Raw genomic sequence first — 17279 nt, 5'->3', positions numbered from 1 at the left:
CACACACAATTAAAACTAAAATAGCCAGGCAGTGGTGGCGCACACCTTTAACCCCAGCACTCAGCAGGCAGGGACAGGTGGATCGCTGTGAGTTTGAGGCCAGCCTGGTCTATAGAATGAGTTTCAGGACAGCTCTCTTTAATGCAGAGAAAACCTGTCTCAAAAAAAAAAAAAAAAAAAAAGCCGGGCGGTGGTGGCGCACGCCTTTAATCCCAGCACTCGGGAGGCAGAGGCAGGCGGATCTTTGTGAGTTCGAGACCAGCCTGGCCTACAAGAGCTAGTTCCAGGACAGGCTCCAAAGCCACAGAGAAACCCTGTCTTGAAAAACCAAAAAAAAAAAAAAAAAAAGAATAAATCTTGAAAAAAATCTGGGAACTGGAGAGATGGCTTGGAGGTTAAGAACACTTGCAGAGGCCCCTGAGTTCAATCCCAGCACCCACATGACAACTCACAATTGTCTGTAACTCTAGTTCTAGAGTTCTGACACCCTCTGCTGGTCCTCTCTGTGCTGTACACGTGTGGTATGAATACATTCATTCAGTTGCAACTCTCAGAAACACATTAAAAACAAAACAAACAAACAAACAAAAACGGGTTGAGGCTGCCGCTCCATGGCAGAGTGCTCGCCTGGCACGCACGGGGCTCCCCAGTGTTGAAAAGGATCTGCACATGCTCCGTTCTGCTGTCTTCCACAGCGGTGTGTGTCCAGGGCCTCCTGTTTCCTGCTGACAGCGCTTGTGCTGTTCTGTGCCCTGGGCCTGGAATGCCAGCTCCCTCTTCTTGCCTCATTCGCTTCTGCTCATAGGTCAGGCCTGTCCCTGGATGGCTCTGGGACCGGTATTCCTCACCCATGAAGGATACTGCTCAGTTCCCCATCCGAGCTTTCCGTTTCATCTGACGCGGCTCTTGGAGTTCTAGATTTGTGCAATGATTTCCTTTCTGGTACTCTGTGACTTCTCATGGCAAGGGACCTCAGGGACCTCTGGGCATTTTGTCCCTCATTGTGTCACCACCGACACATCACTGGTGTAGGAAACAAGTCGTTGAAAGAGTTGCCTGCGCTGTGATGTAAGTGCGGCCTTTCCTGCACTTCTGCTTTTCCACATCCTTCCCTTCGCGGGCTGTGGCCGCGGTTCCCGTAAATGGCAGGGAGGAATTGGGCCAGACACTGGGCTCTGGAGAATTGTGAGGTCAGGTAAGAAGAAAAGCCTGTCTTCTCCCTTCAGAGGGCTAGCTTGCAGTGGGGAGCAGTGAAGAGACCCGAGAGCTTGTTCTCTAGCAGCCTTGAGCTGCGTTTGTAGGTACAGCCCAGACAGGAGCAAGTCCTGGGTGCCCGGGATCTCTGGGAAGAATGCAGTAGGGAAAATAAGTCCAGCTGCTCTAGTCCACACCAATTCTAAATTGTCTAGAATGTGCAAACTCTCAGTCCCAACCAGTAGTAAGCTACTTTGTTGCTCGGCAGTGTTACTGTTACCTTTGGGTCAGGGGTGGGGGAGGGTATCTCTAGCTCGGTGGTAGACTATGTACCCAACATGCACAGGGCTTTGAGTTGGGTTCTGAGCACTGCTAAAACAAAATAATTTACCTGCAAAGTACGGCACTAGCTGAAGATACTGCCGAACATAGAGTGGAAACAATGGAATACTTGAATGGCGGCTTTGACTTATGCCGTAGCTGGCTTGTGGTGGGGATGGCGAATACACGGCAGTTCTCTAAGAAAATGAAGCTTGTGCCTATGAGCTGAAGATCAGCCCATGAGAGCAGCAGCATGTGGTAAGGCCAGACTCCAGGGGCACATCCTGGCTGTGCCCTGACTGGCTGCGCACTGCAGCTACTTTCTGTGCCTTGTTGTCTCCCCTCCTATTTCCAGGTTCCGTGCTTGGACTTCAGTTGTTAGTTCATTCCTAATTGGAGATCTAACTTGTGTCCTACCTGCTAGTGTTACAGTGTGGGGGTGCACAAGTGAAATAGCGCGTGTGGCGCTGGAAACGGGCCTTGCACATTCCCCTGGTGTGCTTTCTGTTGCTGCGGTAGACACCATGACCAAAAGCCACTGGGTGGGAAGGGTGTATTTCATCTCACGCTTCCACAGTACAGCCCGTCACTGAGGGGAGTCAGGCCCTGAACCTGGATGCAGGAACTGAAGCAGAGCAGGGAGGAGCTCTGTGCTCTGGTTTTTTTTCCCAGGGCTTGCTCAGCCTGCTTTCTTTTTATAAGCCAGGACCAGCTGCTGAGAGGTGACGCCACCCACCGTGGATGGAGCCCTCCCCCGTCAGTCATTAATGAAGAAAATGCTCCCACAGGCTTGTCTACAGGGCAATCTGAGGAAAAGTGTTTTATCAGTTGACACTAAAGATAAGTCCTCTTCAGCTACACAGTGAGTTGGAGGCCGGCCCGGGGGTTGCTATGGCTTGAATCCTAGAACTCTGTCTAGGGCAACGAGGGAATGAAGAAATGACAGACACATGTACTGAAAAGTTGGGGTAGGGTGGACTGGGCTCCCGTGTGTTATTACATAGGGTTGGACAGAGAGGCGCTGTTATTCTATATAGCCGAACAAGGGAGTAGGGTTACTATATACAGATAAACAAGGAGGCAGGTTATTATATCCAGCTAAACAATCAGGGTTATTATATACAGCCGAATGAGGAGGCAGCGTTAGTTACTCTCTGTGGGAGCAGTCTCTGCAGAGGAGCCGACTCCAGGCTGTAAACATCCAGGTAGGGAAAGCTATGGTGGATGTTTTCTGCACACACTGTCAACATTCATACTCGAGGAGAGGGACTTTGCCACCGTTCTGAGCCTCATTGAGGGGATAGGGGACAATGAGGCTTTGCCAGTTTCCTGTGGGTCTGAGACTTTGTCCTTGACTGGTTGTCTCAAGTCAACAGCTTGTACTGAATCAGGACATCACACTCTCAGGGCTTCATTAGATACATAAGACCCTGCCATAGAAAAAAAAACAAAACAGTAAAAGAAACTGGTGATTTAAAAGAAAATGACCCCCAAAGGGAGTGGCACTATTAAGAGATGTGAGTTTGTTGCGGCAAGTATGGCCTTGTTGGAGGGAGTGTGTCACTGTGGAGGTAGGCTTTGAGGACTCATATATGCTCAATCCATGCCTAGTAAGTCAGCTCACTTCCTGCTTCCAGGACCGAGATGTAGGGCTCTCAACTCCAGCACTCCGTTTGTCCTCATGCCGCCACATCCCGCCATGATAATAAGGGGCCACCCCACTAAATGTTTTCTTTATAAGAGTTGCCATGGTCATGCTGTCTCTACACAGCAATAGGAACCCTAACTAAGACACACACAAAAGAAAAATGAGTAACTAAGTGGCCAGCAGCAAGGTAGAAGTGAAAAGGCCGCAAGGCAGAGTCATCGCTGTGCCTGTAAAAAGTTGTTGAAGGTGTCATGGCTGCCGCCAGGCTAGGTTCTTTCTATATGGAAACAAAGCTAGTTTGACCAACTCATTACATCCCAGAGGGGAAAAAAATCTCTGTCCATGCACGCAAAACAGCCTTCTGATGCCCAAGTTAGTCACTCAGGCTTTGTTTTGTTTGTTGTTTGTTTGTTTGTTTTTGAGATAGGGTCTCACTCCCACTGGTTTAAGCCCTAAGGCTTGACTCAGTTGATCTTTCTGCCCCAGCTTCCCAATTGACTAGAGCTCTAAGTGTATGTACTACGATGCCCAGCGTAGGTCTCAGTCCTCCCTGTGCTGATTTCTCTTGTCATTGTATAGGTAGACAGTGGTGTTGGTAAACCGTCACAGTGTGTCTCCACTTCTCTGGGGTACGTCTGCTGCTAGACCGAAGGGCCCAGTTTAGTTCATTCACCAAGATGCCAGCTGTAGAGAGGGCTATGGGTGGTTAGCAGCCGGCCTTCCTCTGACTACCATGGTTGACCCAATGGGTGTGGAATTGTTTTCTCACCTTAATCCCTTTATCAAATAAGAAACTGAAGCACAGAGAGGGTTAAAGCCTCGGTGAGATCACACAGTAGGCTGTTGTTAACCAGAGTCTTTTATGGACTCTGCTGCCATTGCCTTAAGATGTGCTGGCATAGCAAAAGGACTTCTTCCTCCCAGTGCCCAGGAGAAGAATGTCCACGCGGATGAAGCATTTGACACTGAATGGCCAACATTTTTGCTGTTGTTTTATGAGGGTTTTTGTTGTTGCTGCTGCTGTTATTTTTGTTAATTTTTTTAAATAGGGGTTGAAGAGATGGTTTAGTGGTTAAGATCACTTGTGGCTCTTGCAGAAAATCTGGTTTCAGCACCTACAACAGAACCCCCTAACTCCAGTTCTGGGGGTTCTGACACACTCTGGACTCCATGAACACCTGCACACACCTGGCACACATAAACTCAAGCAGGCACACACACATCCCTAAACATGTGTATGGGTATTTTTCCTCTTTGCGTGTCTGTACACCGTGTACAATGCCCGCAGAGGGCATTAGATCTCCCGGTCTAGAGTTACAGACATTTGTGTGCTGGGAATCAAACCCAGATCTGCTGCGCCTTAACCACTGAGCATCTCTCTGCATCTCATCACCTTTTCTTGTGATGTTTTTGTTTGTTTTCAGTAGTAAGGATCCACTCCAGACTTCATGAGTACCAGGCAAACATTCCACCACTGAGCCACATCCCAGCCCTGAATTTCCCAGTATCACAGAGCAGTGGACGATTAACTACAGGGGCCACCATTTGATTCTAAGTGCTCACAGCCATACAGATAAACGTCAGTGGTTAAAATAGCCAGGTCCATGGAGATGTGGCCTCGGGACAAAGACATAGTCTACTGGTGGTGAACACTTCGGCAAACAAACCTGGTGTGAACATAACACAGCTAGCTGTAGACTTGAGCTCAGACAGCACCTTGGTGTTTCAGATATTAGAAACAGATATCAGCGGGTCCCTAGCCATTGGGACCCTCTACTTGCTTAAATGCTTCTGATAACCCTTCATTGCCTGTGTGTATGTATAGTTGCCCAGGGGTCTGGTCTTTAGTGATCCATCACTGCTCACCATCCGCCCCTCTTCAACTACATTGTTGCTAGGCTCAGGGTTATGTTGTTCCTTCAAGCTAGAAGTCTCTTGTCTGCATGGCAATCAGCCTGCTATGTCAGCTGATCCAGCTTGTCCTCTGGAGGAACCCCACCCCATGTCCATCCCCACCAATCAGAGGAGACTTTTTTCACCCTCCTTGTTAATCTTCCTCATACTTGAGATATAGCCCTTGCCGTATTTGTTTGCGCACACAGCCGTAGTCTTCAAGTATAGTTTTCCAAGGGTGGAACCATATCTAATCTACCTTTGTGCCCCATGGCATTGCACACTGCATGGCTTCGCATACTGCCTAGAATGGAACGGTGTCAGTGTGTTTGCTCGGTGAGTAGTGCCTTGTGAAATGATGTTTCAGAGAGCTTGAATGAAGTCCTTCTCGTGTGCACCCTCATCCTCTCTGCTGTGCAGTACCCCCAGGCAAGCTTTTCTTCTGAGGTGGACAGTGTAATAAGATCTCTGTCTAGAGCCAGACGGTGGTAGCCCTCGCCCTTAGTCCCAACACTCGGGAGGCAGAGGCAGGCCTCTGAATTCGAGGGCCAGCCTGGTCTACAGAGTGAATTCTAGGACAGCCAGTGCTACACAGAGAACACCTTGTCTCAAAACAAACAAACAAACGGAAAGACCTTTGTCTATAATATGATTGAGTATTAAACCATCAAAGCCCCCCCCTTTGCTGCCATAGCAGTCCACTCTGCTGTTTCTCTTTCACCCCCACCAAACGTTAGAACCTCCCCCCCCCCGCCCTCTGAGTCATGCTAGAGAGGTGCTAGCTACCAAGTTTTCTCTCTTTGAGACAGGGTCTCTCTACATGGCCTTGGCTGTCATGGAGTTCACTATGTAGAGTCGACTGGCCTCGAACTCACAGAAGTGCTCCTGTCTTTGTCTCCTGAATGCAAGCATGCGCCACAGCACAATTATCCTGTTTTCACTCTCCTCACGATGACCAAACAGCTTCGGCATCCCACGTCAGACTTAAATTAGGGTTTCCTTTTTCCTTCTGTGTCTCTGTCCTCATCATCTGGCTCCGCCTTCTTGACAGTGCTCTGAAACACGTGACCGGCTCAGAGGTCTACATCCCATCTCCTCCGTGGCTGACTCTTGTAGACATGACAACGGGTTTTGAAGTTAGCAGTACGCATTTGTTTGAGCTTACATGTATGTGTATGTATGTGTTGCTGGAGGTGGAACCCAAGGCCTCCTGCATACTAGAAAAGCTCTATCACTGAGTCACTTCTGCAACTCCAGTTGGAACAGGATGGCCATGTCTCCTAAGCTCCTCTTCCATACAGTGTCATTGCAGAAAGAGGGCGACAGTTGCCATGGAGTTTCAAATGAGTAATAGCAGCATGAGGAAGACAAAAGTTCCCAGTAAGTGGAGGCTTAAGCAGCCCTAACCCTGACAGTAACCAAGCAGCCTTCAGCATAAAATGAGGGCCTCTCTGTACATTCACGTTTGCAGCCAGGGAGCAATAGTTATTCTGTCCACCTCCAGGGTTAGCGTGGCAGGGAGAGGAAATCAAGTGAAGTGCTTGGGAAGAAGAAAGCCGTGTACCACAACTACTGTCTTCCCCCAGCCTCAGAAACTGTGGTGCTGTGTACTGGGCACTGCCGGGGATAGCGTCATTTTCCTAGCGGGCTCCGGAACAGCTGTTCTTTCCTCCACACCTTGAGAAATACCACTGTGATCAAGAAGTAAGCACAGAATAGCTGTCTGTGACAACTTCAGTGTTTTGAACCTGGATACTCAAGTTAAATCCCAGCCCTGCCAGTTCTTCTACAGGAGCCTCTCTGAAAGGCCATCTCAATTGAAGAAAAGCCTTCATTTCTTCCTATGTAAAAAGGAGGTGACAGCCCCCAGCGTGGGAATTTAGTGACCGTTTGTGCGTGCATATCAAGCTCACCTCTGTGTCTGCCTTGTGGAACTCCGCGTTTCCTAGTGTGAAAACTAAGTACCCTCTACTGGGTGACTATGAGCTCCTGGGCTCAAGCTGCCCTACCAGCCCTGACGAAGGCATCACACTAATCAGCTCTCACGGGAAGAAAGAGCATACAGCCTGGCTTCTGGATGGAAACTAAGTCAAAAGTAGGAATGGCAAATAGAAAAGCCCAAATGTACAGTTGCACCCATTATATGATGTGTGCAATACTAGATGATCCTAATACCCTGAAAGGGGGCAGCTGGAAAGCACACACGGTGGTGGAGTCTCTAGAGAGACTGGAGAAGGGTGGAGAAGACTGGAGAAGCCCAGAGTCTAATGGCTGCCCCCTCCGTCTCCGTGCCTGTCCGGATGGGGATCTGAGAGGGAAAAACACATACAAGTGGCCCAGTTTGTTTTGTTTTGTTTTAAACAGGGAAAGAGAGATCCTGAAAAAAGTAAGTTTATGATCTTTTCGACTCCATACAAGTTCTGGGCAGATGTTGGGCAGGTGGCAGTGAACCCCTGGGAGAGGAGCCGATTGCTTGGGCTCCGCAGGAAGTGGATGTTTCTAGTTCCCAGGGGCTTGCTGGCCATGCAGTTCTCTTGGGGTTTCCCAAGAGTTTGTTACCCTTCCATTTTTATCCTCACGGTACAATTGTAGGGAGGGAAAAAAACAGGAAGCGGGATCCAACACATCTACCAGTGCAGGCCCTGTTCCCGAATCTTTGACTCGGTCTGTGGAGGAGAAAGGCCTTGAGATTTAAGATCAGCGGGTGCTGCTTCTACCTCAGCCCTGTACTTGCGTCCATGTGAATGTGGTGGATTGCCTGACGCCGCTGAGCTGGCTTGCCGTGCCCCACCATTGTGAGGGACTAAACTCCTTGGGAACTGAGCATGCCTTGTAGATGTTAGTTATCGTCCACCCTCTGGACTGTAGTCACACCCACATGGAGAGTCTAGAGCCATAGTTACGGAGCACATGGCTAGGCTTGTCTTGTGCCAAAACCTAGTACCTGGCACCTACCCTCTTCGAGCCTGATATGGCAGAGTGGTGGACACACATGGGCACGGAACCTTGCTTGTGTGTGGAGGGCTTGGAGACATGTCGAAACCCATGACGGGAATGAGTGTTCCATTATAGTTGGGTGAAAGAAAAAAAAAAAAAGACAAAGCCGGGCGGTGGTGGCGCATGCCTTTAATCCCAGCACTCGGGAGGCAGAGGCAGGCGGATCTCTGTGAGTTCGAGACCAGCCTGGTCTACAGAGCTAGTGCCAGGACAGGCTCCAAAGCCACAGAGAAACCCTGTCTCGAAAAACAAAACAAAAAAAAAAAAAAAAAAAAAAAAAAAAAAAAAAAAAAAAAAAAAAAAAAAAAAAAAAAAAAAAAAAAGACAGCGGCCAGATGAAGGCACAGGAGACTGTGGGAGGAGCTAAGAGCAGAGGTTTGGGGGTACCTGAGGGAAGCCAGTTGTGGTCAGGGCAGGATATGGTCAAAGCAGCCTATCTGGTGGAGTAGTTAAGTGACAGCCTCAGGTCCTGGTGTGGTGGTCCTGCCAGGCTTTTCGGTAGGATGGCAGCACAGGGGGATGGGGTGTGTTTGAGGGATTTGTGCTGAGGAATTCTGTGACGGTGAAGCGGTGTGTAAACGGCAGAAAGCACATGTTCCCTCATCCCTGGTCTTGTCATGCTACTCCAAAAGTGAAACAGATGAGCCTGGAGGGAAGTCCTCTGGTGTCCTGCTGTGGGTTTCTGTTGCTGTGAGGAAACACCATGACCAGAAAGCAAGTTGAGAAGAAAGGGTTTATGAGCTTCCACTTCCACTTTGTAGTCCATCTCTGAAGGAAGCCAGGACAGGATCCTGGAGCAGGAGCTGGTGCAGAAGCCATGGAAGGATGCTGCTTACTGGCTTGTTGCTCATGGCTTGTTCAGCCTACATTCTTAGACCCAGGACCACCAGCCCAGGGGTGGCCCCACCCACAATGGACTGGGCCCTCCCACTAAGGCACTAACAAAATGCCTTGGAGGCTTGCTTACAGCATTATTTTGTAGGGGCTTTTTTTTTTTTTTTTGCCTTTTATTTTTCTTTTCCTTTCTTTCTTCTTTGGATTCGGGTTTGGGTTTCTTTCGAGACAGGGTTTCCCTGTGTAATCCTGGCTTGGCTGTCCTGGAACTCACTCAAGGTAGACCAGGCTGGCCCTGAATTCAGAGACTCTTTTTCCTGAGTGCTAGGATTAAAGATGTGCACCACCACACCCGGAGTATGAAGTTAATTTCTTAATTAAAGTTCCCTTCTCAGATAACTTTAACTTGTGTCAAGGTGACATAAAGCTATCGGGGCATGCTGTAAGTGTTCTTTCTAGGTTCCAAAGTCTAGAAAGTAAGCTGGGGAGGGGAAGAGCAGAGACCGGATGGTCTGCTCAGGGGGATGGCTGTGTTTAGCAGCAAGAATAAAAGACAGGTCCCCAGACGGCCATGATACATGTGCCTGTAGCTACTCAGGAGGCTGAAACAGGAGGATTACAAATTCAAGGACAGCCTGACATTCTGAGATCCTGTTTCAAAATTTAAATTTTTCTTTAAAAAAGAAAAGGAGCTATGAATTTATAGCCCAGTGGTGGAATGTTCACCCAGCGTGCTCAAGTAGTCCCCAGCAAGCAAGCAAGCAGCAACCTTTTCCTGCTTGGAGTCCTCCACACCAACAGAGGGCCTCGTGCAGCAAACATAGGTCGCTGAGTTTCAGCTGGTTTGGCTGAAGCTTTCGTGCAGGCAGAGGATGGGGTGAGTGATCCATTCATTCACCACAGCTCAGCAGGATGACCTCTGGAGGCTCTCAGCTCTGAAAACTGTTCTTCAACCTGTACCAAATCCAGGCACCTTGGAGTCTCAGCTGGTTCTGGGCAGTTCGTTTCCAAATCGTGAAATGTACAGGAGATTAGCACCGCCTTGCCGTCTTGTCTGAGCTATAACTGCCAGTCCCAGGGTCCTTGCTGTTGCGTTGGGCATCTGTGACTGTTGGGTCCCTCCCAGCTGCTCCTTGGACCTTTCAGAGCAGCTCCCTTTTCTGGACAGAAAGGGAAAGTGTATCCCCCCCAGTGTGGCTTTCCACCTCCTGGTTCTGAGTGGTTTGGACCCTTTGAGGTTGGCCTGAAGGAATCTCACTATGAGTAGCCAGCATCTGACTAACCAGCGTTCCCTTTATCTGGTGATCAATCCTTTAAGGGCATCTCCTGAAAGCCAGATTTATGGGGGTCAGATAGATTCCAGCAGGGAGGGGTTTCCGCTGCAGCCCAGAGTTTGGGGAGACGGCTGCCGCACTTCCGGGTGAGGGGCACTCACGTGGCGCTGAGGAATCCTCTTCTTAGTTCCCTACTATTCCACCCACCATATCCTTTGTGAGGAGAGAGGGAAGAGGAGAAGACCCGCAGCCTCCTGCCTGCATTCCTAGACACCGACTCACTGCAGCCCGCGGCCACCGGAGCAACAGAGCCCTGGGAAGTGTCAAAAGGAGTTATGCTCAGGGCTCCCTGGCCCTGGCCTCTGTGCCTTGATTTTCTTCCATCTACACTCCGTTCATCAGATGGAAATCAAAGGATAAATTTGATGTTAGCTGCAGATTTAAATAGGGGCTCCCTCCTTGCCTGATTGAATTACAGGGGAGCGTAGTACATCTGGGCTCTGTAGCTGGAGGAAAAAGAGCTTCCAGCCAGCCACCAGCCCTCAGTGTCCTGTGGTACCTCCCTTCCACTCCGCTTCACCCCCCTGTGGCCCTTGTGTGGCCCCCAGCCAAGATCCTGATTCCTTCGAGACTGGCTCAAGAGATTTAATCTCAACTTGAGGTCCAAGGAAAACAGGGAGCCCACCAGCCCCTTATAGGAATGAAAGGATGTTGAAGCTATGTAGAGACCTAACCCAAAGCCTAGACCGGCAGAGGCTTTCTAAAGGCTACGCATCTAGTGCAGAAGTTGAACAGTAGTCTCGATGATATTAACAGCTAGCATTTATCAACTCTTAATGTGTTCCAGACTCAATGCCAAGGGCTTAAGGGGAGTGCATTGTTGCATTCAAACCCAGACAGTCTGGCTCTGGGCCCAGGCTGCACTACCCCAGTCCAGCATGGTGAAGCACAGCCTATCCTGTCTAGCTTAGGTTCAGATCCTGGCTTCCCTTCCTAGTTGTTCAGTTAGATAACCTCAGTGTACCTCAGTTCCTTCCTCTCTAAGAGGGGTGGGGTGGGTACAGCACTACCAAATAGTGGGTTAACTGTCATTCCCAGTGTTGCAAGCACTTCGAGGTACAGGCTGCGTGGCCATCCCATGCTCACTCTTCTCCACTGATGAGGTGCAGGCTGCATGCCCCCTCCCCGCTCGCGCTCCACCGCTTCTAGAGCTGCAGTGCTGTCTGCAGTGGTAAATGGGCAAACCTGAATTCAGCATCCACTACAGATGCCAAAACCTTTAATTTTGGAGACAGGGTCTCACTATGAAGCCTGGCTGGCCTGGAACTCTCTATGACAACCAGTCTGGCTTCAAACTCCCAGAGATCCACCTGTCTCTGCTAGAATACCACACTTAGCACTCAGAGCCATTTTTAACCATGGTTCTGCACTGTCTTTGAGTTTTTACTTTTTTTGGTTTTTCGAGACAGGGTTTCTCTGTAGCTTTGGTGCCTGTCCTGGAACTAGCTCTTGTAGACCAGGCTGGCCTCGATCTCACAGAAATCCACCTGCCTCTACCTCCTGAGTGCTGGGATTAAAGGGGTGGCCGCCACCACCACCAGGCTGAGCTTTTACATTTTTAAATGGTTGAGGGGGTAAACAAACAAATAAGAAAGCCATAGACTATTTCACATCACCAGAAAATTATACAAAATTCAAATATCAGTATCCACAAATAAAGTTTTATTGAAACACAGCTGTATTTGTTTATATTTTACTGAGGATGCTGTGTTGTTGAATATTGAGTAGCTAGGACAGGGTCTATATGATCTTTGACCTATTTGACCTCTAACCCCTTACAGAAGTCTCCCTTTGTAGACCAGGCTGGACTCGAACACACAGAGCTCCGCCTGCCTCTGCCTCCCAAGTGCTGGGATTAAAGGCGTGCGCTACCACCGCCTGGCTTGTTTGTTTTTTGAGACAGCTTTTCTCTGTGTAACAGCCCTGGCTGTCCTGGAACTCACTCTGTAGACCAGGCTGGCCTCAAAACTCAGAGATCCATGTGTCTTTGCCTCCTAAGTGCTGGGATTAAGAAAGGCATGTGCCACCACTGCCAGACTGGGTCATTTTAAAACAGTAGAGAATGTTTGGTGAGCGCTTAACCTGGGGCCAAGGACATACTACATGCTCAGTAAGTACTCCTTGCCAGGATACAGACCTAGGCCAGCCAGGCTGCACACCCAGCTGGAGAAATGGAAAAGCAGTCCCTTGTCACCTAGGGATCACTTCTGTCCTGGACCTCCCTGTCACCCTTCACAGTGACAGATAGGTGTGCATACCAGGTGGGAAGAGCCTGTGTCTCAGCCCTCCTGTCCATCAAGGCCTGGGTGGCTCCTAGTCCCCTCCAGCAGTCTCCCTTTCCCTCTGTAGCCTCTAGACTCAGGGAGAGGAGATCTTCTTCATGTAGGTTCTGGTTTGGTCTGCTCCTATCCCAGATATCCAGGGCTTTCGCTCTCCTGGACGGCGCCTCATATCATCGTCTCTTCCACCTGTCCATTCTCCAGTGGGAGAAGCATACTTACACTGGACACTAGCCTACTTTCCTTTCTGCCGCTGTGGTAAACACCAGGACCAAAAGCAGCTTGGGGAGGGAAGGGTTCATTTCAGCTTACACTTCCAGGTCAGAGCCCTTCCTTGAGGGGTCAGCAGAGGTGCTCAAGGCAGGAGCCTGGAGTACAAATCTTGCGGAAAGCTACTTCCTACTTGCTCTTTTCATTTTCTGCTAGCTTTATTTATTTTTTATTTTATTTTTTTTACGACAAGGTCTTGCTGTAAGTGATGACACACACCTTTATTCCCAGCACGCAGAAGGCAGAGGCAGAGGCAGGTGGATCTCTGAGTTCAAAGACCAGCCTGGTCTACAGAGTGAGTTTCTGGACATCCAGGGCTACATGAACCCTGTTCTCAAAAACAAAACAAACAACAAAAAGACAGACTCTTCCTATGTAGTACTGAGCCTGCCGCTCTCTCCCATGTACGGGTTAAACGTGTGGGCAACTATACCTGGCCCTCTGCTAGCTTTCTTACACTTTCTAGACTCACCTGCTGGGCCCTCCCACATCAATCATCAATCAAGACGGTTCCTCAGGGACAGAGCCACAGACCAGTCTGATTGAGGTAATTCCTCAGCTGAGGTTTCCCTTTCTCTGGCGGCTCTAATTAGTACAGACAGTGGGAGAAACACCACTGTTTACTGGGATCAATAGGTGACTTGTGGGAATGAGTGAGAGGACACAGAGCGAAGCTGGGTGTCCCAGCCTCACCACTGAGTGGCTTTTGGCCAGCAGCAAGTCACCTAATCTCTTGCCGCTGCACTTTCCTATAATATAAAGTGGGCATGATTCCATCTCAGAGAATGCCTACCCTGGGCCCTGTTTCCTTGTCCGGCAGCACAGCCCTGCCCCACAGTGGAAGTGACCAGCTCCCTTGAGGCTGTCCCCAGACCAGGCCAGAGGGAGTAGGTGGATGGGAGTCCCCACACCAGGACAGAACCAGTCCGGAGCTGCCATGTTTCTAGGGAGCGGCCTCCCTTGCTGGAGAGACCCCCACCTCCCGTGGGTGTCGCTCTGCCGATGCTGGCTGACGTGCTTTTCACGTCTCGGCCGAGTCAGTCCCGCAGGCAGCTCTCCAGGCTGGGGACATTCGGACTCGGATGTGTTGGCCCTCCCGCGCTGTCCCGCCCTGAGCTGTGCGGTGGACGCGCGGCTACCTCCAGTTATTGTCTATCGCGCTTGCCGGCAGCCTCGCTCCCGCCCGGGCTCCACCCCTCGCTGCGAGCTCTGTTTCCTAAGAGCTGCTCCAACCACACACCTCGGTTCTGCCCGAGCCCCTCCTCTTCCTCCCTCCCTCATTCGGGGTGGGTGGGACTGAAGGCCGGGACTAACTTGACAGCAGCATCTCATTCTTAGCTAATCACCGGCCCCTTCCCCAGAATGCCCGAGTGTCCACAGCCTCTGAAGAGAGGTGCTTCTCCCGCAGCCCCGAGGAGCCACGGGGCTCCCGAGCACTAGGGAGGAGAAGCACCACCCTTGTGCCCCTGCGGGAATCTGCCAGGGAGCCAGGGGCCTAGAGTCCTCTCTCTCCTGCTGCTCCGGAGGCAGAGGTGAGCACCGGGCTGCCGGCTCCAACCAGAGGTGCCGGGAACCCCGCCTGTCATGGTGGCCGTCTGCAGCCAGCCTGAGGCACTCCCAGACGGGGTTGCAGCTGAGCCTGTTTATCTGGTGTGGGAAGAAGATGGGGAGTTACTTGTCTGTCCCGGCTTACTTCACCTCCAGAGACCCCTTTAGGTGAGTTGCTCTCCAAGTCCTTCTCCTCATCCCCTCTCCCATGCTCCTGAGGGGAAGGCCGATGTCTTCCTTGTTCTCCTGACTTCACTTGTGCCTGGTTTTGCCAGAAGAGCTTATACCAGGGCAGAAGCGGCCTGGAAAGGGCACCCCGATGTCCTGAAAACAGGGAGGTGAAGGAAGCGCGTAGGAGCCCTGGCTTGCCTTCCTAACGCACCTTGGCTGTTGCCGTTTCTGGGGAGAACCACAAGTGGGTTGCCTTCTGTAACCCTCACATGTCTTACCTACAGGCCGTGCCGCCTGCCCAGGAGTTTGTCCCAACAAGCAGGATGGGCAGGTTTTGCCAAACTGAAAGCTGGCAAGGCCTGGGTGTGCGTAGCCTGGTACACAGTAGGCACTGTGTACGTGTTCTCTTAATAGCAAGCATATTTGTCCTGGCCTTGAATGGTTTCTTAGCTCCCGTGAGTGAAGTTTCTGGGTCAGCCCCCAGGTCTGAGTATCCGCAGGGGCTCTCTGTGGGCCCTTTAGGAGGAGGCGTGAAACTTTGTTCCCCTGCCCTGTCTGTCTTTGCTCTTTGCCCCACCCCACCTTCAAGAGAAACTCCCCAGGGGGTTTCTGGCCCTCTGGGTCCCTTCTGAATGGAGCCATTCCTGCCTGGGGTGGGGCTTGTTTTTATTCTTTGGGAGAAACCTCTTTTTCTGAGGGCTGCCTCCCCTCCACCAGTAGGCCAGCCTAACTTTTCCTTCCAGCTTCCCTAGCCCAGCTTGGTGACCAGATCTCACTCCTAGGATAGTAGTAATCTGTGGCTGTCCCTGGGCAGAAGAGCCTGCTACCACGAGGTTTCAGGGAATGACTGGGGCCTTGTAGAGTGCTGGGAAGCAGAGACCGAGACGACTGGTCTCAGATAGTGACACAGCAGCCATCCTGCTGGGCACCTCAGGCTTTTGTCTGTCACCCCGTTTTACTGATGAAGCTCCCAGACTCAACAGCAGCAAAATGCAAGGATTGCTTTGGTTTTGGAGTTTCTCGTCCTTGGGGGTTAGGGGGCTGCAGTTGCCTCTGTCCACATCTCCCTCACACACCTGCTCTCAGGTTCTCTCCCCCCCCCCCCCTACAGAGCAGAAAAGGGATGTTTTTGCCGGGTTTATTGAGGTCTTAGTTTTTTTTTTTTTTTTTTCTGAATTGTGGAAAGAAGTTGCTCTGAGTTTAGGAGGTGGATTTTACCTTGCGGAGTCCAAATGCCAAGTGTTGTAGTAGCCGTTTGTTCGGGTCCTTGTTCCTCTAAGTCCTGGAAAGGAATCTTGGGGGAAGGGTTGTTCCTTTGGCGACCAGGAACACTGTGCCCTTTTAATCTGTGTGGTCATGAGCTTCTCTGGAGCTGGAGCAGGTAATGAACTTCTGAGAGTTGGGTCCCCAGGGCCTCCCAGGTCCAACAGTCCTTTGTCTTGTTCTACACCAGCCTCTGGGAAACCTGATGACCTCACCTCCATTCCCCAGGCTCTGTTTGCCCAGCTGGAATCAAAAGGGCACTGGCTTGCAGTGGACCCTCAGCCCTCTCCACATTCCTGAAGCTACTGCTGAAGGGGGGGGGGGGCAGCATGAGGCTTTGTGCCCCGGGGGAGGGACCGCCTGAACTCTCTGCTTTCCAAGCTTTGGGGCTAAATCACTACCTGGTCATAAAGCTGCCTCCCACCAGCCCCCTCCTTCCTATGTGTGCTCCCCTGTGACCAAGTGCCTGTCCCCTCCCGAGGCCTGTTTGTTCCTACACAGAAGGCAGGGATGAGACTTCCTGGGCTCCTGAACCAGAGCCCTTCCTGGATTGTGTCAAACAAGTTAAGTCCTTGACCCTCAGGCCTCCGGAGGAGTAAAGTCCTGGAGTTCTGGGCTGTGGTTGCAAGGAAGGTGACGCAACCAGATTCCATGGGACGTGATCAGGCGTGACCATGTGATGGGGAAAGAGGGAGATGGGAAGGAAGGGTATCATCCCTGTACCCTGTACACCCCCCGGCCTGGCAGTCCTCACTAGCAGAGAGCACATGGTCTTCCTCGTCTGCCCCAGGTAAGGAAACACCTCAGACTGTCCGTTTACAGAAGACGTAAATTAGGAAGTGGTCTTTTTGTGTAGTGCTGATGAGGCCACAGCCTCACACATTTATCAGTGGGAGCGCTTGTCACACTGAGTTATGTTCCTCGGTCGGAAGAGTGACGGGTGCCCTCTCCACCCCATCTTTGAAGGAATTCCCTAGTATAGAATTTCCCTTAATGTCCAACATTGCTTTAATGAGCTTGCTTCCTACATTATCTCTTGAAGAAAACAAACACAGCTTTGCATTATAAATTAGCAACCCATGTTTAAAAAGAAAACTTATTCAACGTAGTAATAAGCTTTGGCAGCCTCCCTTCAACCTTCTGAGACTTTCTTATCTGAAGAAGCGAAGGGCTTGGATCAGGTAAATGGTTCCTAACTGTAACTTGTTTGGCTACTCAGGCATGCAGACTTTCCCCTCCCGGGGAGAGGAAGCCCTCTGTGAAGCTGCACACTTTACTTGAACTGCCAGCCTCCTGGCTTTACAGTTCACGCCATGGTTGAGCGGAAACTTGGTGTATGTCGGGTGGATTCTGTAAGAACGGAATAACAACTTACTCCACACGAGGCGCGGTGTGTTTGCAGATGATTACAATCCATAGGGTCTTCGGGGAGAAGCACCAGAGGGGGTGTGGCGGTGGATCCATGCCCCTATTCATATCTACCCTGGTGGGCCCTGGAGGACAATTGGCACCCCTACTTCGTGGTAC

At 50.7% G+C, this 17279-nt stretch overlaps 1 protein-coding gene across 3 annotated transcripts in view; it reads left to right on the top strand.

Annotated features, from left to right (window-relative positions):
- Positions 1 to 17279, top strand: part of Limk2 (LIM domain kinase 2) — a 68366-nt gene that overhangs the window by 23920 nt on the left and 27167 nt on the right. Inside the window, exon 1 of one of the 3 annotated variants that reach the window (XM_050140960.1) lies at positions 14065 to 14486. The exons of the other annotated variants lie outside the window; for them this stretch is intronic. Coding sequence (XP_049996917.1) covers positions 14434 to 14486 — 53 coding nt within the window. The 5' untranslated portion in view covers positions 14065 to 14433. Of the gene's footprint in view, positions 1 to 14064; positions 14487 to 17279 lie in introns of those variants that run through there. 3 annotated transcript variants of the gene reach the window in all.

Source organism: Alexandromys fortis, unplaced genomic scaffold (genome assembly GCF_014885135.2).
Source record: "Alexandromys fortis isolate MF-2015 unplaced genomic scaffold, M_Fortis_MF-2015_v1.1 scaffold_7, whole genome shotgun sequence".
NCBI classification, from domain to species: domain Eukaryota; kingdom Metazoa; phylum Chordata; class Mammalia; order Rodentia; family Cricetidae; genus Alexandromys; species Alexandromys fortis.
The sequence above is the reverse complement of the archived record's forward strand: the minus strand, read 5'-3'. Positions and strand labels throughout refer to the sequence as shown.